Below are 22,928 nucleotides of genomic sequence, written 5' to 3' on the forward strand. Positions count from 1 at the left end.
TACAAGAACAACAGATGCATAAACTTTAAAAAACTGGAACACAGCTTCATGAATATCTACTAAATACAAGTGAAGCAGAAAAAAAATATATAAAAATATACTAAATACTTTATGCACTAAGATAAGAAAAGTAAAAAGTGTATTGAGACAAAAGAAAGTCAAATACAGTGGAGTGAAAATAAAGCTGGGAACAAAATTTTAAAAAATGGAGTAAAAGCAGCTGTTGTAGTGTATTAACTGTGACTCATTCACTGCATGACTTCTCTTGCATCCATAATCCACCTCATACTTTATGCACCAGACGTCAAAAGATGACGTGGCGTGGATTCAGTGTACTCCAGAGTAATCCTCGTAGAGATTTACATCAGATATTGCTCAGCAAGAAATAACCATTAAACAAAACGGCCTTATCACCCTCTTGCAGGTAGTCTCTTTAATTAACTGCGCTGCGCCTTCACTCTTCAGCCCCTGAAACTCGGGAGGCTTTAAGACCCAGCAGAGGTGTAATAGTGAACATCTGTCGCCTTGGTCTCCACTGTATGAATTGCGCCTGGGCTCTAGACTGGAGACACACCGGCAGAGGCAGGCGGGCAGGCAGGCAGGCACAGTGCGGACGGGCTGAAGTGGATCCGGGATGCGAGCAGATGCCGCTGGACCATGAGAGAAAGTGGAGTCAGACGCACTGAGCCGCAGCGATAAGACAGCGCGCCGCAAAATGAAGACACCTATGGTGAATATTTCTGCCATGTAGTTCATAGAGACAACTGTTTGTGCTCGCTTTTAAATCCAGCATTGTTATGTGAAGTGCGCTCCAATCGCCATAACGCTGCTGTGTGTACACTGTCGGATCAAAAGATTAGGATCTGAACAATGGACACCCAGCTGTGCGCTCCGTTTGGCACTAAGCTCCGGTTTTTCTTATAGGCTACTAGAGGTAGAGCATAACTCAGCGCACTAATGTGTTTTCCCCCTTTCCTGCTTTTAATGCAGATGCATACATAAAAAAAAGAGTGCAAAGAATTTATTGCTTGAATATTTCTTCTATAAATGCGCCAATTTTGTTCCACAGCTGCTCATTGATTCAATAATCCTTGAAAGGTGTGTCAACAAACACATCAGAAGTGTCATGAGCTGCTTATCTGGTGTAATTTAACGTGGATTTATTTATAAACTCAGACTGAGACTCCTCTTACGAGCTCAGGGTTTAAACTTTAAAGTTTTTTTTCTTTTTGTCACCAGCATAAACGTACTGTGCAGATGTGCTCCTGAACGCGCCTGGAACATTAAAATGCATGCAAACTAATTAAAGATGATCATTAACAGGCTGTCAGCTTTTCAATTACATTATTACGCCTGTGGCACTAAATGAAGATAAGGATAAGAGCTGATTTTTTTATGTTTTAGTCGCAGGCGATGTTAATTACAGGAAGTTGGGGGTTTGATTGGCAGGTAGAGCAGCCTGCGCTCTCATCCATGATGAAGCCTATAGGTGAGGAGACTAAACTCAGTCCAGTGCAACAGGACTAATTTGTCAGCATCTGCTTGTGTCTTTGTGTCAGCGCCATGGGGTAGCCGTGCTTCTCGTGCTCCTCCTGTGTGCCAGCTTGTTCCTTGTGTACAACGGCAACTTCAGCAGCGCTTCCAGGGACTCTAACGATACTCACATCCGACAGCATGAACAGCTGCGGCGGCCCACTGAAGCCTCCGTCAGGGTGGCCAAGCCTCACCCCCCGGTCCTCCAGGGATACAGTGGCATCATCGACCATAAGGTAAACAGATGTGGTTGCCAGCGTCTCCCATAACGGGCAGATGAACAGCTTCAAATGCTCAAATGTAAATCTAAATGCAGTGCCAACTAGACCAGAAACGCGTTTGAAGGTGAAGCCAGTTTTATTTTCATCCATTAGGAACCTATTTTTGCACTGCATCTTTACTTTATCCTCCTGAAACACTCACTCACACACACACACACACACACGCACACACACACACACACACACACACGCACACACACACACACACACACACACACACACACACACACACACACACACACACACACACACACACACACACACACACACACACACACACCTTTCTTCCCGTCTAATGACCAGCAGTCATCTATCTGCAGGGCTCTTTAGAGAGAGATAGCCTCCCCTCTGTCATTTATCACAATTTTCTCCAGCACAGTGTTGCGCCATACTCAATACCCACCTGTCGTTACTAATAACAGCTTAGGCAACAAATGAAATCCTTGGCTGCATTTTTGCTCTAATTGATAAGCCCAGTAGACCTGCAGCTAGGTGAACCCTGACGTCACCATAGGGGTGTATCGACTTCTATCTATTTACCAAGCCAGGAGAAAACAATCAATGTGAGTAGCAGGGGAGCAAAGGCCCTGCAAGTAAAGCAGACCTAATCACCTTGTAAAGGCTTTTTTAAGGCAACATACAAAACAGTGTGCTTCTCTGCAGGCAATTTGGTTGATAGACTGTTGCAGTAGCAGTTTTCACCACTGACCCAAACCATGGATGCAAGAGTTCTCCTATCTTTGATTTGAGATGTTGAAGATTAAGAGGAATGGGAAGTCGGGTTAATCAGTGCTGCCATCTCTCTTTCATGGAAAGTATCTGTTGGCTGCTGAAAATAAGCTTGAAGTCATCAGTTTATGTCATAAGTTAATTTGCATCAACCCAGTCTCACATCTAAATGTGTCATAGCTACACAGCGTTGACAGCATAAAACTATTAGTTTCACAGTAACAGCTCTAAAACTCTGAGGTGCTTGTATATACACACGCACACACACACACAAGCACACACACACAAGCACACCGACACATATATAGGCCAATTCTTTTCTATTGGCTTGCTTCCACGTCATGATTGTCAAGTTTCTGTCTTTGAAAACAATGTAGCTGATATTTCATTTATTCCCAGTTGAAAATGTAATATTTGAAGATAGTTTTGGCCAAAATAATGCCCCAAAATATTTTGCTAAAACTATCTATCCTATTGTTGAGTGATCAAGTACACTTTCATGTTTTTGTGTTGAAAATGAAAAGAAAACCTTAACATAGTGACATTGAGGACAATACTTCCGGGAAGGTCCTCCTGTCAGCTGATCCCAAAGCTTCAGATTCTGGATTTCAAATTCAATTAATTCCTGCGGCGCTCTGAAATCTACATTTTTTATTGAAAGAAAATCATCAAACTGTTACATAAAATAACACAACGGCTCAGATGACTACACAACTTAAAACACAATTATTCAAACCACATGTAATACGTGGCTTCAGCAAAGGCAGTGTCCATAGCAACCACCCTAGCGATGAAAGAAAGCCTGAAAAAGTCTTCGTAACAACTAAAAAAAACTAAACATCAAGTCAATACACTGAACAAAGAATAAAATGCACATTACTCGCGAAGAATGTTATCAAAACGCATGTTAATGCTGAAAATGAAAAAAATGTCCAAAGTAACTGTCACGTATTTTGATATAAGACTGGGTTTGTTTGCATATGAGTCATTTGAAAGCCGGTGTGATTGAGACAAATAAGCAGCAAGAACCTGTATAAGCTACCTACTTTTCAAAGTCTGAGACTGTGGGCCTCCCCCTCACCCCCCAGGTTACTTGCTTAGATTCGTTCAATTCCTGGAAGCCTATGAGATCATCATTATGTTATTTGATCCCATAAACACCCAACAACTGAGCCAAGATAGCCTGATATTGATGTTTGACATACTTCAGACTACGCCAAATGCATAAAAGATATCTGTCTGAAGGTATTTATTCGACTCTGATTCTGGAGAAAGTGGGGAAAACAGTAAATTCCCCAAAACTATCGTAAGCTATCTCTTGATTATCTTTTCAACCAAATCATACACATTTAGGCTATTCTATGTGATCTTTTGATGATGTATATGATAAATCACCCCCCTCAGGAAGGCCAGAGTCCCACTTTGAAAACCTCGACTCTAGACAGATTTGTGAGTCAACACATTGTTCCTAAATGTTTAAAAGCCTGGCTGGTGAATTCACTTTTGCCAAAATAAACACCAGAGGTTCTGAAGAGTCACTTAATCTTTTGTCAAAGTAATGCAGGTTTACAACAGAGGGTAAAACCATCATTTATTAAAAGAAATCTCATTGGTGCAGAAACCAACAAGTGTGGAAATCATAAATGTTCTCCACTGATGGCAGAAAAGTTCAGCTGCACCAGATGTTTTCTCAGCAGAAAAGCTGCTTGTCTGCTTGTTTCCCTTTTCAGTTTCTGCATGTTGGTGACCTTTTGTGTGAGAACAGTAAACGCACAACCATTCACACATGACAGGCTGTATTTAGCTGATGTATTCTGCTACATCTGTTAAGAAAAATCTGTCTTTTGCATTTCATGCAGGGCTGCAACAATTACTTGATTAATTGATTGATATTTTGATAATTGATTAATATGTTGAGTAATTTTTCAAACAAAAATCTAATTTTCTGGTTTCAGCATGTCTCGTTCAAGGATTTGCTGCTTATCTGTTTTTTATGTCATTGTAGCCTGAATATTTTGGGGTTTTTGCTGTTAGTTGGACAAAACCAGACATTCGAGGATGTCACCTTGGTCTCGAGGAAACTGTTTTCTGTCACTTTATAAACCAGACAGCTAATCGATTAATCCAGAAAATAATCAGCAGATGAATCAATAATGAAAGTAATTGCTCTAATTTTATATTTATCTTATATTTTACAGTTTGTTGCCCTCTTTTTATTAGTTATGATCATGTATGTATATCATAATGTTGAAGTGGCCATTAAGTGGGGATACAGTGATGACTTAAAAACAAACAAGAAACATTACAATTCTTACTGAAACTATCTGTTACCAACATTTATTCAGTATTCAGTTTTAGACTTTGAGCGTGAGGACATTTTTGAACAGTGGTTGATCGTCACTTCTTCTAAGGGATGTTGGAGGCTAAATACCTGGTTGTAGTAATAATGTTAAATTTAGGTTTACATGAATCAGACTGCAGTCTTTATAGATGATCACTGTGTCAGATTAGGCGATAAATTCTTCCATAGACCAATTATAGTTCTTCGTTTTTCATAAAGTGTATAACAACATACTGTAAGTGTATGTAATTATAGTTTTATGAATGAAAGCGAACCTTGGACTATTCATTGTCAGTCAGAAGGTGAGCTCTGTATTTTTCCTTCTCAGATGGTAGAAAGAGGAAGTTTGTGTGGGTGGGCTGCGAGTGGAGAGGCTGACGTCACACTCACAGGTGTGATTAATGCTCCTGACCTGAAGGTGACGGTCAAACATTTACAGGTTCACTGAAATTTAATAAGCATGAAAGAGCAAAAAACTTGGACATCATGAGGCGTCCTACATGCTGTCATGGTTGTTTTCTACTGTGACACACTACATGGGAAAACATGGCCAGACTCTCAACAACCGAGAGCTGCAAGGCAAAGGTCATGTGACTGACAGACAGGGCCGAAATCATCAGTAGGCTAGTTTTCCGCAGCCATGCTACCTTACTGTATTTGCTCTGTAGGAGAAGGTAAACAGTGAAGAAGAACACAGATTGTCCTGGCAAAATAAGTAAAACTCCTGAATGGGTTCATCAAAAGGAGGTTGTTACCCCCTCCCAATGAGCCCACTCTGTTGTGATTGGCAAGTTTTGGGAAGCTGCCCTTTAGCAGACTTCAGTCAGCTCTGGAGGCTAAATTAACAAACAGTAGTTATAGGATTTCACCTCTTTTTCTCATTCTCTACTGGAATCTGGAAATTTCTCAAATACATCCGTACAAGGCAGCATTTTCCATATGCTGACTTCAAGTTTTAGAACAATGTTTAACAATGTTTGACATCAAAACAGTATTTAAAACAACAACAAAAATCACTGGTTTAGATTTTTCCAGCTTATTTGTCACTCATTTAGTAATGGACTCCAATATAACGGCTGTAATCCCAAGATCTCAGTAATGTGGTATGATGTAGTGAGCAACACTTTTATCTTAACACTGAAACCAATAGCAATGATGCCCCCAAACTATTACAATAAATCCCAGGTTGTAAAACATTCAATTTTGCTTTAAATGTGTTAACCTTTAGTGTTTTGATTTTGTCTAAATCAGTGTGTGATGTGGACTGTGGAGCTGGTTTGCTTCAAAACATTAAAATTCAGTAATATTTGTCCAGAGGTTCGGTCAATATGCCCGAGGCTGTTTAGGTTTTGGTCTCTGAATGAGATTTATTGCACGGCAAAGTCATGCAGTTCGCTGAGATTTCAAGTGGCACACAAATAAATATGAAATATGAGTCTGAGTATTTTAAGACAGCAAGATGGCACACAGCAGCGTCTTTTGCCTCACTGCCTGAAATGCCAATATGCAGTGACCGTGTGCGTCCTGATTTGAAGAGGATTTGTCTGTAATGCGGCAGTAAACCCAACTATGGATTAGAAATGATTTTTTATTTTTTATTTATTTATTTTTTGACGACCAATAGAGCATCATAAGAAAACTACCAATTAATTTTTTTCTCTTGGCAATAAACTTATTGACATTTTGGCTATGAGGAACATCAATTAGGGGCCATGGCTCTACTGAACAGCATTTATGGCTCTTCAAACCTGCTATTGTTGTCACGCTTCACATTCTTCAACCACAAGCTGAAGTCAATGCTTTATGATTAAATGCACTTTGCTACTACAGCATGTGGCAGTGCATAATGCAGTGCAACCTTCAAATTCTTAGTATTCAGTTTTCCAAGCCATTGTGTCCTTCCTGCAGTTTGACAACATGGAGGATCTTTGAGTGTATATATATTGTATGTATTTGTTCTCCTGCGGTTCAGAATGATCTCTGTTTGGAAAAAAATACCCTTGACATGAACATTTGTCTTTTTCATCTTTACTCGCTGACCTCTCTGCCATATTGATCTTTTCGAGATGTCAGCTGACTTGCACACAGGGTGCAGTCCCAGTCAGCCTCTCACCATTTCACTTTATCTTCCCCGTTTTCCAGCGTATTCAACTCATCAGAACCCAGAAAACATTTTGTAGACTATAAGACTGATACAGGCTGTTGGCCAAGATGCTAAAACAGATCGTACCAGAACATTTAAAATGATTTTATCACCATCATCAGGTTATGAACTGAAATATTTTGATATTTTTTCAAATACAGAACGTATTTATGTGTCCTTCACACCAAGTACTTTCTTTGCAACATGTTTGATTTGGGTCAGAGTGAAGGGTAATTTATTTCTAGCTGTGCAGCAGCATTGGTTAGCCTGGACATGTGCTGTGCAGGCGAAGCACGAGATAAGGAAGCAAAGAAAGAAACTTTAGGAACGAGATGAAAAGGCAAAGAAACTCTGGTAGTGTAAGGGCAAAGAGAATGAGAGAAGAGGACAAAACTAGGAAAGGGTAAGGACTGAAAGAATGATAAAAGAGAATATAGGACCCAGGAAAAGTTCAGCCTGAGAGAATGAGATGAGAAAGTGAAGGAGGCAGAAACCGGCACGAGAGCAAAAGATAGAGAACCAAATCCCAGGGGCTTCCTTTCTTCTACTCTCTCCTCCGTTTTATTTTGTCAGTGAGGAGAAGGAGGTGGAGAAGGACAGGAAACTACTCTCGCCTGTTTCCCCTAGGAGATGGAAGGACGAGACAGCGTAACCGTCTCCTTCTGATTGCCTCTCTGACAGCAGAATCATGCAGATTGCTACCTGATATCCTGCAAGTCAGTTGGAGATGAGGCTATAGGGGAGATTTCAGAGCAAACGAGAACGAGGAGTCTTATCAAAGATGAGAGGCATCCAGATGTCATGCTGGAAAGGGATGAACAGAGCTGACTTTTTTCTGTCTAAGAAGACATGATAGATGTTTTTCATATAATTAATGTCCAACTTTTGGATTCTTAACAAAGGAGTATATAGTTATATTTATGAGGTAAATGGGGATGTCAGCACGTTAACATACTGTTATACTGTTTACCATCATTGCAACTTTAGTTTATTTAGTGTTTTAATATACTATCATTTGCTAATTGGCACTAAATTAAGTACAACTAAGGTTGATGGGAATGTTAATAGTTTTGCAGGTATTTGGTTGTACATTAAAACTAAGTATTGGACAAAGTAAAAAATTTGACCTGATGGTGGTGTTAGATGAAAAGTCAGAGGATCACCAAAGTTATTCAAATGCATCCTGAGGGGAACATGAATGTGTGTACCAAACTTAATAACAATCCATCCAGTTGTTGTTGATATTTCATTCAAAACCACAAATGTAAATCTCTTGATTGGAACTGGTTAGATTTAGCTGGAAAGGGAAATGTTTGCTCTAATGCTGCCACTTGATGATAAGTTAGATGATAAGTAGGATTCATCCTTTGGGGATCATGAATGTACCAAATTCAATGTCAATCCATTCAGGTGTTGTTGAGATATTTCAGTAAAGACAAAGCCACACAGCTATCGTGTCAAAACAAAAAGTTACCAGAAATTGTTGTGAAGCTGCAGACAGTCCCACTGAGATAGCACGATAAATTTACAAAGCAGTTTTTTCTTCACAAACTCTGCCCAGAGTCGGTTTTAGACATATATGGGCTGGAAATACTCTCTGACTAGGTACATTTTGCTTGAAGGCATAAACCAAGGAGAACGAAGCCATCTGTGCCAAGGAGACATGACAAGGCATCTCTCTCTCCCAACCACAGCTTTTGTGACAGCTGGAGAAGTGAGATATTTAATATTTCATCTCAGACAGCCACATCTTCTATGGTTTTCTCTGCGCACAAAGCCATTTTTCACCATTCATTAGGATTTTGCTATGCAATCAACCAGCTGGATAGCGAGACAGAAAACTCCCCAATTAGGCCGTTATGGCCAAGGACTCTGTAGTCATTTTATGTGAGCTAGCAGCCTTATGAAATCTGTAGCGCGGTGTGTATGTGCATACAGTTGTGCATGTGTGTGTGTGAGGTCTGTCTTTATGTTTTGTACCATTCAGAGTTTTAAATTACAACATGAACAGCACGAAACATTGGCAACAGATAACCACTATTTTTATGCAGAGACTTCGTTAGAATGCTAAAAATGAATTGTTTCGACTGAGGAGAATAGTGGTTTCGTTATGCCACAGCGGTCCCCATTGGGGCATAGTCTTGGATTTCAACTTATCTCCAGTGCATTCTGCTCCCGCCAAACATAACACAGCTTCAGGCTCTTTCCAATGCAGGCCTGTAAAGCAATTATGGATGAATGAGGGGTGGGGGGTGGGGGGCATGTTGCTTCTCGATAAGCATTCCCTCGACGGAGTAATCTCACACTTGGTACCTTTTGGCATTCTGTGGTGGGGGAATCACTGGAGAAGTCATACATTTTCAACATAAAGGAAGTTGAGGGAAAATTCTTGAGGCATGTGTTAGGAGCTGAATGGTGTTTTCATGCTTCTCCATGTTTTAACCTTTGGTGCTCGGTAAGCTGCAGCCTGTGGGGCGCTCTCCTTATTTGGCTCCTGAGAGACCTGTGAAGGATCTGAAAAGGTTAAACTATGATAAATGGATGATACCTTTTGGCACAACATCAGGAGATAGATGATGAGCTCCCGCTGCCTTTCACATCGTTGAGAGCAGATGCAACGAGACGGCTGGCAGAAAGCTTTTCAATAAAACCCAATTTCTTAGCTTTTCCTTCCTGTGGCTCCGCAGATACACGAGGCTGGCTACATTACTCAGCTCTTTAGGCAAGATTAATGAGTATGTCCTCCACGGTGGGTGAGAGGACTGATCAAACTGCTATTTGTATTTTGGCGTAATCTCTTTCTGTATGCCGTTAGCATTATTCTAACCCCCCAGATTAGAAGCGAATTAGATGCCAAGGTTATTAATTATGGAGACATGGACTGGCATAACAATGGAGTTGTTGGCTAAAATTAAAAACAAAAAATGACAAAGCAAAAGTCATAGAGGAAACCTTGACTGTGAGCATCAGAGAGCGAAGACGACAGAAACTGCCCGTTGTAGCATTCTAGTGTTTTGCTGATGTGACACGAACTCGTTGCCTCCACCACGACGTCAGCCTTCAGTCGAAACTGTCCCAATTACAGAGTGGACTTTGATGCATATCCCATCATCCACCCATTGAGGAGAATGTGTCATGGTTGCTCTTGGAGGGCTCTTTGGTCTCTTACACTCTCTGACAAGCCCACTGATTACAATTTCAGAGGCGTTGAGGAGTAAGCATTTTTCCTGCATGCACACAGAGCTGCTTCCACTTCCTTTGTCCCTCCTCTCCACTGGACGGGCTCCACATTAATTCAGGTTATATCAATAGCAGGGTCTGTTATGGGACGCCAGATCTCTGTAGTGTAAGGCAGATAGACAGTCCTTTCTCTCTCAGAACAATTTCAAATAATGCATCGTCCACTGCGCTGAAAAAGCCATGTTGTATACGGGCGACAAAGTAATGAAAAAACCTAAATAAACAATGCAAGCGCTTCCACACAGGGGGTCAGATTGCTTGTTTTGTCCAAGCAACAATTAAAAAAAAACAGAAACATGAGTTAATATAGTCTAAATTGTTGCCAAATAATTGTTTGTCAATTAACTAATCAATTAATCTTCTGGCTCTTTATGCTAATTTCATTTTAAAATATGGAGTGGAAGTAAATGGAGAGTCTGTCAGTTGGCAAAAATCTTAATGGTCAGAACTTGATGCAGGTGTCTTTTTCATTAATTTCTGCCAACACAAAGATGATGGCCCATTTTATCACCTGTGCTCACCACATCAGTCACTGTGTTGATATGTCTAAAAATTGTAGAAACTTTTGGCACATTCCTTCACATCAAAACTTCACAAAAGAGCATTTAACCACTGCCCTTTGAAATACTTTGGTCTTAAGGTGCAGCACTAGATAAAGTTTAGATAGATTTAACTTAACTGAGATCTTGGACATGCCTCGGCAGTGGCAAGTAGGTCATACTGCCATTAAGGTCATCACAGGAAGTTTCACGATGGTCAGTACGACTAAATTGATTTTCGGCAGGGAGGCACAGAGTGCAGTTGATGTGGTCAAACCCTCACTGGCTCAACACTGTCTCATCAAAATCCTTCTTTCCTCCTTTTATAAAAATACGAAACATTAACGTTCATTTTATATTTGATCAAAGCGTTCATGAAGACAGTGAAGGTCGTGTTAACTGTAGCTAAGTTTCATCAAAGCCAAGAGGAATCTATAATCTTGAAAATGCAGGTTGCATTGACAAAAAACAGTAAAATAAGAAAAATCTTACTTGTGCTTCTTTCCTAATGTGCTAAATAAAGATAATGAGACAAACTTGAACACTTGACACTGTGGCTGCACCGATTAACAGAAAAATAATCATCAACTACTTTGATAATCTTCTTATTGATTTAAGTAATTTCTTCTGTTTTCTTCTTAGACAGTAAACTGAATATCTTTGGGTTGTGGACTGTTGGTTGGGACAAAACAAGACATTTTAGGTTATATATTGGGCTTTGGGAAACAATGATTGACAATTTTCATCATTTTCTAACATTTAATTGAACAAACAACTAATCAATTAATCATGAAAATCATCAACATATTAATCGTCAATTAAAAATAATCATACGTTTCCGCCGTACTTTACACTGTCAGACAATAAGTTTGAGTCGGACCTTCAACAGGTATTTCTGACACAAATAACAGCTCAACTAAATCATAGCTTGAAAGCTTCCTTGTTGAATCAATGGCTGTTTAAGCTTTGAGATAATAAGATCAGAATCAGGTGGGATCCATGTTTAATATGAGCCAGAAGGCAGGTTTCTTTTAAAAGATTGCTCTCTCAGTTTTTGTAATCAAATAAATTAAATGCATTGTTTGCCAGTGAAACAAAAACAGTTCAATAAAAACTGAAATTATTTCCTCAGTAAACATTTGGAACAGCACTTGTGTATCTTTCTGATCATGCCAGCAGGGAATTAAATTCTTATTTATGAACTCAACTTGTTTCAGGATTGTTTGAAACTCCTGTTATTTGCAGTCAAGATAAACAAATGGAGCTTTGAGTGAAATTGGAAAGAAAAGAAAGAAGAAAAAAAAACTAGTTAGCTTTCAGTTGCTCTGCTTTGGTTTATAGAGCCTAGACATGTCCCCAAAATCCCCAAACTTCCCCCAAGATCACTGTTAATTCTCTAAAACTCAATTTAACACAAACAAAACATCATGGAGATCTGAGAAGAAAGTACTGGAAGTTTTTAACTGCAAACATGATTAATTGTAATTTTTACACAAAGAAGAAGAATGATTCAAAGACAGCTGGTTTCAGCAAATAACATTAACAGATGTAGAGGCTCATTTCAGTGACGCAGAAGACTATCTGCCTATTTATGAGCTGAAGATGAGTCAATTTGCAGTGTTAATTCCTCCTTCCATCATCGTCTCATTAATAATGCAAAAAAAGTCTTGATGATGATGATGATGATAGCATCAGACGCTCAGCTATAACTGTGAGGTACAGTATGGACTGCATCGGCATTAACATTAGACATCCATCAAACATTCAAAGTTACAAAGAGTTTGACCATAGAGCAAATAGCTGTGTAAAAAGTAACTAAGCACATTAGTTAAGTAATGTGTATTTTGAGACATATTTTGTGTTGCCTGTTTTATGTCCTTTGTCTATAAATAAAAATTGCTGTTGCTTTCTGTCTTGGCCAGGACTCTTAAAAAGTTACTTTTTTATCTCATTGAGGTTAAAAAACGAGTACTATTCTGAAATGTGACATTAAAAACATTGGATAATATATCCAACCACTGGTTCCTAACTAGTCGGTGTCCCTTACCAAATATTTTACAAGTCCATGAGCTGTTAGCAAAATGACACAATGAGTTGTTAACATGTAATGTTAAATTATTGTTGAGGCTTAAACAGTTCAAATCATCCAGTAATTCACAACAAAGCAAACATTTACAGTAACAAAAGTCTGAATAATTAATACAGATTTGTGTATAAGAACTTTGTTCTTTTCTTCTTTTTTCTTTCTTCTTTCACCGACTATATCAATCATCTGGAGGGGTCCCAACCATATGTTGGGAACCAGTAGATTAAACTACTATATATAGATAGATAGATAGATAGATAGATAGATAGATAGATAGATAGATAGATAGATAGATAGATAGATAGATAGATAGACAGACAGATAGATAGATAGATAGATAGATAGATAGATAGATAGATAGATAGATAGATAGATAGATAGATAGATAGATAGATAGATAGATAGATAGACTTAGAACCAGTACTTTTGCTTTTGATATTCTATGTCAATTTTGCTGATAATACTTATGTATTTTTATATGAGTAAAACTTTGAATGCAGGACTTGTTATGGAGTAAATTAACATTGTTTTATTGGTACTTTTACATAAGTGAATGATTTTAAAACTCTATGAATATTTGCGGCTGAATGATTCTTGCTTTTTCTTGTGTGTGATGTAACGAGAAAATGGCTGATCAGGGCTCATTACTGGATAAAACGGTGTGGGAGCACCTCCCCAACAGAAGGCTGTTAGCGTTCTTGTGCACATTGTTTGTGCCTTTATGAATTCCTGCTAGGCAGAATACACTGAGGATTAGACTAATGACCCCGATGTTTGTGGGGGAGGCTCATCACCTTGGTGAAAAACAGAAAAAAAGGCTCCAAACAGCCATTTACTGATCTGAGTCGGTTCCAGAACTGCTGGCATGAATTATTTCTGTCATTGTGAGGATCAACCTGCGTGAATGTAGCTCTCACTCACATGTTCCTAATCACCATTTTCGCTATTATCGTATCTCAGGTGCGTATCCATTAAGTAAATGAATAGGCATTACCGTGGCAATAAATATGAACGTTGTGATTCATTTCATTAGCATTTTTCCTATTAAAAGTCTGTGTCTCAGGGAATGCAGCTGAAAAAGCATAAACAAGCTTTAATTTCTTTCCTTCCTTTTGAGTTCCACTGGTTTGCACCAATGAATTTGAGTTTTTTCATGAAGAGGGGCTTATTCTTATTATTATAATCATTATAATGATGATGATGATGATGATGATGATGATGATGATGATGATGATGATGATGATGATCACTATTACTAGTAGTAGTACTAATTTCTGCTTTCACACTCACACATAGACCAGTGACGGAAGGGGTAAAAGTATCACAATACCACAGTGTAAAAATACTCCATTACAAGTGAGATTATTAAATTCAAAATATTACTTAAAGTCCCCTTCCACTGAAAAATTGAACAGTTATTTAAATGAAACCGTCGGAGAGTTTTACACAGTCGTTATCTCGTCAGTGAAATGCTACATCACCTCTACTGCAGTACACATGGCTATTTGAAAAAAACCAAAAGCCAAAATATTCAGAAACCACTGTAACATTATATTGTATTTTTTATTTTATTATTATAAAACTGTATATTCTTTTAATGTAAATTCATAGTTTGTAAAGAACTGTTTATAGCTGTATAATAAATATAGCTGCGTAAAAAGTACCATTTTTTCTCTAAACCGTTATGGAGTGGTAGAAGTATAAAGTAGCATTAAATGGAAATACTTAAGGATAGTATTTGAGTATATTTACTTAGTTAACAGCACAGAGAGACTGCGAAACACACTCACGTGTCCTGCTTGCTAATTCGAAATCTGTCACCTCCCAGGAGATTCTTCCTGCTTGACGAGTGTTGTCAATGACAGCTGGTGTTTCATACTCACGCGCTCACACACACACTAATGACACACACTCACACATACCCACGCACATCCTTTTTGGTTACTGTCTCTCATTATCCCCTGTTCCAGCACAAAATGGACACTCTCCAACTAGAATATTTAGCATTGACAATGTTTTCAGATGGAAGCAGAGCTTTTCCACACATTGGGACTGTCGTATTGGCGATGTATTATTGATGTCTCCTTTTTGTTTTTCTTGGGCTTGTTGTTATATTGCAAGAACACAACAGTAATTGCTCCTTTGGGATTTTGCTCGGCGGGATTTATTACACTTGCACTCCAAGATTTAAAAGCCAGGCTCCAGTCTGGAGGAAGAAGTTTTGCGTTGGTGTGAAAATTGCCTGTTTGCCCTTGTTCACAACAAACTTGTCATCTCGAGTTTGATGGTTAACAGTTCGCCTGAGTGCCATATTTAAATGTCCTCCCGCTGTCCCTACCCATGCATATATTCGGCTCCACGCTAGGATTATGCCGCACCTTTTATCTTTCAGTTTCATTTTCAACTCACTGTATTTTGTGTAGAAAAAGGGTCTTTTGCTGTGCAGGGGTGGACGTGATGTGAAAATGAAGCAGTGACATACACCTTGAGCTCAGACGTCTCCTCCAAGTCATTACTCTCACCAGACTTCTCTTAACAAGATCATCTTCTCGTTATCGATTCAGTTCATTGTTTACAACAGGGCGCTGGGAGATAACCATTCCTATCACTCAGAACAGCTGATCTGAGAGGATTATGGGAACATATCAGCTCGCTGCATCAATAAACCGTGTGATGATGAAGGCTGCCGTGAGCTCACTTGCAAATGTGAAATCTCCCCAAAACATGGAGTCATTGACTTCAGGTGTTTGGACACGCTCAGATACAAAGAGGAAACCCTGCAGATATTTTAATGGTGTTTGCGAGGCTGCCGCTTTGTGCTTGCATAATGACCTTATCAGACACTGTATCATTACGTCGGTGCAGCTGTAAAGCCAGTGTGCAAGTCTTTCTCATCAAAGGATGTCCCTGAAATTCTTCCATGTCTCTCTGAAGGCCCTGCCCTACATTTCTTGGTCTCCAAAGTGCTTCTTTCTCTGACAGACACTCCCTTTTCTTGCTCCTCTTTTTCATCTATCAGATTGCCTTTCATTTTCCTCCCCTCCTCAGCCCGCCTCTGTCTGTCACGGCTCCCCCCCTCTCACCCTCTCTCTCCCCCCGTCTTTTTCCCATCTTTTTTGCCTCCCTCTCTCTCTTCCTAATGTCCTTCTGTCATTTCTTCCTGGCTTTTTCCTCCTCTATCTTCTCCGCTCACCACCTCCTGCTGCAATTTCAGAGGAAAGGGGAGAGGGAGAGATTCTTTGACCTGGTAAATTGCACCTCATCTTTTGTATTCATGCCAAGGCAATCATTCCTATGGGGATGTGTCTGTGTGGTCCTCACAGCAGTAGCTTTCCTCTATCTGGGTGGAGGTTATGGGGACAAGCAATAGCTGCATCATTGTACAGTCTGCACCAGCGGCAACCCAGCTGATATGGAGCCAATTAAGGCAAAGGAGTGTGTTGTAACACGGTGCAACCTGATTTTCTCCACACACCAACTGGCTTGACACATTGGGCTGCCTGGATCTACTCCTTCCAGCAGAACATACTAATAGATACTCACAGCAAGAGGGGGCGTTTGTTCTCTTCTCCGGGTCACCCACACTGGATGAGGTGAGGAAGAAGATGGGGAGGAGGTTTGCTTTTTATCTGGGAGAGAAAAGAGACACAGAAACAAGGTGCAGAATTGTTCTTTTCACCTTTTGTGCAGGTGGTGAGGAGAGTTAAGGTTTAATGACAGAGTCCTACCTTCAGGGCAGAGCTGAGCCGCATACAAGTTGCAGAAGAGTTTGCAATACAAGGGCATTTTTGATTGGGGAAGCACTGCAGGGAGTAGAGTGTGAGACAGAATTGAAGCCTTTGGTTTAATGTTGGTGGACACATTAATAGAAACACCTGTATAGTCAAATTCAGTGCAGTGTAGTTATGCACTGTGTTCAGACTTTGTTCACAGAGATGATGCAACAACTTTGTGGTAACTTTTGAGGCCGTTGTTTATAGATGTTCTCGGTTTTTATCACATTCTATGTGTGGTTGTGTCAATCGCCTCTAGATATAATACACCACTGTTTGTTGTTGTTGTTTGTTGGGAATTTCAAGGAGACAAGGATTCTTGTCCTGAGTTGCATGTCTATAAACCTGGAGCAGTTCATTTGAAGAAAGATTTTCACTTCTTTCAATGTTTCGTAGGGGACTGAAGAAGCAAAATGACTATATTTTGCCATAAATAATTGAGAGAAAAGACTGTTTAGATTAATTAGAGAAAAAGACAGAAAAGTACACATAATTTTGTGTATCATAATTGATTTTTTTTCCAATTGCTTACCTAGAACAATCTCCCAAAAAGACTGTGATTCTCTTTAAAACACAGTGACTACAGTGCTTTATGTATAGAGACAGCCATTCCCTCTATGCTGAGATGGTGGTTGCCAATACAATCTCTATGATGGTAAAACAAAACCAATGTGGACTGCTGTTTGGGGACTCCACTCTGAGGATGTGAACCTTGAACATACTTTGTACTCCCCTCCACTCAGGCCTATGAACATTGCACTTTGCATGTTACACTTTACATGTAAATCATATGGCTCATTGGCATGTTTTTAATTGTGAAGATCTACAGCACAGAGGAATCATATATATCAGACTTTGCACAATACTTGTAAGTGGGATCAGTTTATTGTTGGTTTGGCTCTGCACATGAGATTTGTTGACATGAAGACTAATATGGAAAATTGCCAGCCAAATCCTTTTAGTTAGATTCAAAGGATAAAGTAGTTCTTGCTGTAATAACTTTCCAGATTTGTAAAATTTCATCATACTTTAAACTACCGTGATGTGTTTTGGGATTTGATTATCCATCCAACTCACAGATCTGCTCCTTAAATTGGCCCTCCTAAAACATATTTTATCTTCTCATTGGTACCTGAAGGCATGAAGTGTGGACCAGTACAGCCACTTGCATTGTTTTTTGGCATTTTGAACTTCCAAAAAACTTCTAACAACATCATGCTACATACTTATTTGCTAGTGAAGATAAAACATGTCAATCTATCAACCCCCCCCCCCCCCCCCCCCCCAAAAAAAAAGGGTTAGGGTAAAACAAACAAACCCCAAAGCCGTGCCATTTTTGGGAAGATAATCAATATTTGCATGACCATGGGAGGTCCCTCAACCTGGTGAGGACAGCTAACTGACTCTCCAGCTCTTCCTCCATATAATCCATTCTTTTAACTGCATTATAGTGGCATAAATTTCCATTCTGTAAACCAAAGTGATATATAATTAATTGCTCAGTTTTGCTCGCTGTGTCATTGTTTTTTTAAAAGATGAATCTCAAAACAATCAAAACTTTGTTCAGTTAATTTCAGACTTGTTAGCATTAATCAGTAGGAAATCTCCCTAGGTGCAGCTTTAGTCATTAATCAGTATATTAAACTCACTATGTGACCGACCATCATGTTTTTTGAGCCCCTATTGACTGCTATTACATCTAGTTTTTATCTTAATCAGTAGCTTTGTCTCCCACCAGAGCTACAACAGTCCTCTATTATCTGTTCTTTTATAAACAGCATGAAGTTCTGGTTGGCACTTGTCAAACCTCTGAACTGTTGCTTGAATTTGTGAATCAGTGTCTGAATTTTTCTAGTATTGAGTTTGATCATAGGATTCAGTTGTTGCTCAGAAATGAACAGGACTTACAACTCTGTCAGCTTTATTGCACCGTGCTTTGTTTTTGTCCTGTGTGTGTGTGTGTGTGTGTGTGTGTGTGTGTGTGTGTGTGTGTGTGTGTGTGTGTGTGTGTGTGTGTGTGTGTGTGAGAGAGAGAGAGCGAGAGAGAGAGAGAGAGAGAGAGAGACTCATTTTGATGTGCTTTAAACTGTTGCATTCCTCTCCAGTACCCATACTTGTTTACTTTGATCACAAACGTGCACAAAGTCACACATTAAATCTAACTGTCTGTAGCACTGTCTGTGTTGAATCTCTCTCTCTCTTCTCTCTCTCTCTCTCTCTCTCTCTCTCTCTCTCTCTCTCTCTCTCTCTCTCTCTCTCTCTCTCTCTCTCTCTCTCTCTCTCTCTCTCTCTTTATCTATCTCTCTGTCTCTCTCTCTGTGCCACACACACATACACACACAAGAAGTGAAGTTTAAACTCCTGCTTGCTTTGAAGATCACAGCTCCGCCGCCAATCTCTCCTCTTCTTCAAACACTGTGCATGATATCAGTTCTTGTTTCAACCGTGCCCCCCTAACAAGATAATCAGCCATGTCACTTATCCAAAAAACACTCTATCAATGAATTTTCATTAGTCTCTTTTTTTTTTTTTAGGTCAGACGCATTTATTTTTCTGAAGTAGATAATTGCCCTCCATCAAACATGTCTTCTTTTCAAGGTACTCACAGAAAACTCTGCCTTAATTAAGACCAGAGCGTCAGCACAGCATGAGCTGTCAACCTGGAGTATGACTGCTGACCACTGGAATCCCTAATTGCCCCTGTTTCGATATCCACTCTTCCCCCTCTATTCCTCCTCTCGTCAGTCCTCCTCCTCTCCTTGTCTTCATTAGTTCTCAGCAGTGTTTGCTTCCCACCTCAGCTCTCTCTAATGACTGGTCAAACGTGCATGCTGGACAAAACAGCTCCAAATAAGCCCTCCTCCATCAACTCTGGCCTGCAGCACTCAACCTGCCAGACTGTGTCTGTGTGCCAGCATTCATCAGCACAATAGGAGCAGGTTTGATTCTGGTCTAAATAGGACTTATATACAACCACGACTGAATTTTTCTCTCTCTGCCGTTGCCTCCAGCTGCTGGGAGATTTTACTTTAATTGGTAGCTAGACTCATGCCGCCCCTCCCGTCCACTCCTCCTTTGCTGCCATTGACTCTAATTGGTGTTTTGTTTCTCCGTTCGTTAACTCTATTCATTCAGTCGTTCACTCTCACTGTCCCTGTCCATTTCATTCTTTTATCCTTCCATTTCCCCCTCTCTTTCTCTTCTTTTAATCCTCTCATCTCATAAATTGCACACAGTTATTTTTGAGGGCATTTTATCCCTTAATCTGATTTTTTCATGATGTTTTTTTTTCTACTGAATGATGAAATAATACATTAGCATTGCAAATATACAATTCATCCCAGAGAGATTTGTTTTAACTTTACTCAATAGATAAAAAAAAAACAGCTGGCTTTACAGAAGATTGTGATGACATTTTTATTCCTAACCAGTCTGTCCTCCACTCTGCATTATTAATGTTTATTTTGTTTGAGGATATGTTTACAATATTGGTTGTTATTTGTAACTGTGTACATACAAGTGGCATGGCTAAAGGCAATGTCGGTCTGTTGATCCACCACTGGGGTCCAGGCTGAATATATCAACAACTGTTGGATTAATTGTCATAAGATTTGGTACAGACACTCAGAGGATGAATCCTAATGACTATAGTGATCCACAGACTTTACTTCTTTAGTTGAGTTAGAAAATTCAGTTTTTTAGTAAAATTTCTCAACTGTTGCACTGATTTTCATGAAATGTTGCACAGTTGTTCATCCCCCATAGTAATTAAACAGTAATAACTTTGGTGATCCTGACTAGCACCGTCATCAAATCATGTTTTCAACTGGTTCAGTACTTTGGTTTATTACCAAATATCTGCAAAACGAATTGTGTTAAGTGCTAATTGTTTGCAAGTTAACATACTTACCAAAGACTGGGACCATGATAAACATCAGCATTGCATTAATGTCATTGTGAGCATTTTGCTATGCTAGCGTTAGCATTTAGCACAAGGCAAAAGTGTTGCCAACTATTTTCACTGGGAAACAGCTAAAGCCTGCTTGAACAGTCGCTAGATGACGCCACACGCATATATGTGACAACATAATGTAGTATTTAAAAAAAAAAAATCTAAATAAAGAAAATTCACTTCAACTAGATCAATATGTTTCTAAGTCTACCTCTAATATTTACCTAAAATCTACTTCATGCAGGCTGTTGTATAGACTGTAAATGAACTGAATAGAGAAATTATCTAGACACTGAAATAAACTGACCATTTTGACAAAAAGTCAAGTTAATCCATTTAGAATTCAGACAATGGGGATCATCATGATTAGTCGTATGTAGGCACATTCACAAATCATACTCTGTCTGGCTGATGATGGGTCCACATAATGTGTTGCTGCTCTGTGTCCCACCCAATGAACACAGTCAGAGAGTCACAGCCACATTCACTGAGAAACACTGGCAACTCTATCCAAGTAAAGTATAAGGTCTGCCCAAAAAGTTGCTAGACTTGTCACTAAATGGGTCTAAAAGTCACCAAATCTATTGAGAAAGTTGCTTAGGTGTCAACACTGCAAAGCAGTCTTGTGTAAAAGTAGTGCTACAACCTCACAGAGATGCTAACATAACTGTACACTCGTGCTTTTTGGTACAAACTATTTGTACTGCCACAGGCTGAATGTTTGGTCGTTTTCTAATCAAAACCTGCTTTGTTTTACCATATGAAACTGGAAAATATGACCCATCAGTCGCCCACGGACAAACGCTGCATTCACAACCCACATGATCAACACATGAGCAGTGTGACATACAATAAAAGATACTTATATATCGAGGTCATAATTCCCCCCGTTTTTCTTTTTTAAGAACTTTTCAGAGCATTTTTGCTTTAGGCCACCATTAATTTCTGTCTGTGTGTAGAAGCCTTATCTCTGAGGAGACTGTAGAAAACAAAGACATCTTTGATGAGCCTAAAGGTCAGCCTGGAGGAGGTTGAAAATGCTCTGTTCTTTTGTTGCATCTCTAGGCGATACTAGACAGCCAGACAACATCCTGCTGGGCTGGATGATTGCTGCCTCTCAACCCTCACATTTACTGGCTATATCCTCCATTTCGCATCCTTGAAGACGTAGCATCCTCACTAAGCCCTCGCTCGATCCCCCTTCCCACTGCATTCACCCACACAAAATCAATAACAACACTCAAATGCTATTTCTTCGCTCAGAGGGGGTATGGCATACATCAAGCGTAAAGGTTCACTGCAGTGTAAGTATGTCTTTTCCCCAAGGGACTGAGCTACATTGGGGAAGTGAGGGGGGAGTCGGGTGAGGAATTAAATCTGATTTCACACACCCTTAAGACCCATGTGAGTTTTAACCACCAATTATTACCCATGTTACCCATGGGCAGCGAAGGGCTATGAGCGTTAACCACGAAACCAATCAGGCTGGGCTGAACTGCACAAACTACAATCACATAGTAATAATGTGTGATTATATGAGTCCTCTATGGATTTTATTTCTCCCCGTTGTTTAATTTCACACTCTCATACACAGTCTTCAACTGCCACTCAATAATACCAGACTGACACATGAACACTGAAACAGCCTCACTGAGTACAGCTGGAAACACATTTTGAAAACTAAGCTTCATGTTTATTCTGTAGTTGAATCAATACCCGAAAACTATCTAGTAACAAACCATCTGTATTTGGTCCCCAAAGGTCCACACCGTCTCCCTCAGCTCTGAAGCATACTGCCTCCCAAGGTGGTCTGGGACCGAGCTCCTTCTCCCTTTCATCCCCTCTACTATCTTCTCAAGGTTAATCCCTGCAGCTCTGACAGACATGTTTTCCTCCACACAGAGTGGGTCAGGATGTCAGACAGGGTGAGCGATGGGCAGGCAGTGATGGTTCATACAGCCCAGTGCCAGTGAAGGACAGGTGCTCTAGAGGCAGAGGAAGGTTCAGATGCCGACAGAATAAGGAAATAGAGGGGGGGCGGCCTGGGCTGTCTGGGTTGTCGCTCCAGCAGGTGAAGCAGAGTTGTGACAGGCCGTTGTCTGTCTGCATGTTGCTTCTGTACCTTTACTAGGACAGTGTGGATGGAGGAAAAAGCTTAATGAAACCAGGGCAAGCTCCTTCTGTGTGCCACAAGTGGGACAAGGTTACCCTTCATCTCTCTTTGGCTGAATATCCTATAATAAAATGAAGAATTATTTTTTTCATCCTGCGAGAGTACATTTTTAATGTAATATGCCTAATATACATACGC

The 22,928-nt window shown here is 39.8% G+C and overlaps 1 protein-coding gene across 1 annotated transcript in view; it reads left to right on the top strand.

Annotated features, from left to right (window-relative positions):
* The first annotated feature begins 715 nt into the window (after positions 1-715).
* Positions 716-22,928, top strand: part of st6galnac5a (ST6 (alpha-N-acetyl-neuraminyl-2,3-beta-galactosyl-1,3)-N-acetylgalactosaminide alpha-2,6-sialyltransferase 5a) — a 44,611-nt gene continuing 22,398 nt past the window's right edge. The window contains exons 1-2 of the mRNA XM_062428240.1: positions 716-730; positions 1,560-1,769. Coding sequence (XP_062284224.1) covers positions 716-730; positions 1,560-1,769 — 225 coding nt within the window. The remainder of the gene's footprint in view (positions 731-1,559; positions 1,770-22,928) is intronic.

Source organism: Scomber scombrus, chromosome 11 (genome assembly GCF_963691925.1).
Source record: "Scomber scombrus chromosome 11, fScoSco1.1, whole genome shotgun sequence".
Classification (NCBI taxonomy): domain Eukaryota; kingdom Metazoa; phylum Chordata; class Actinopteri; order Scombriformes; family Scombridae; genus Scomber; species Scomber scombrus.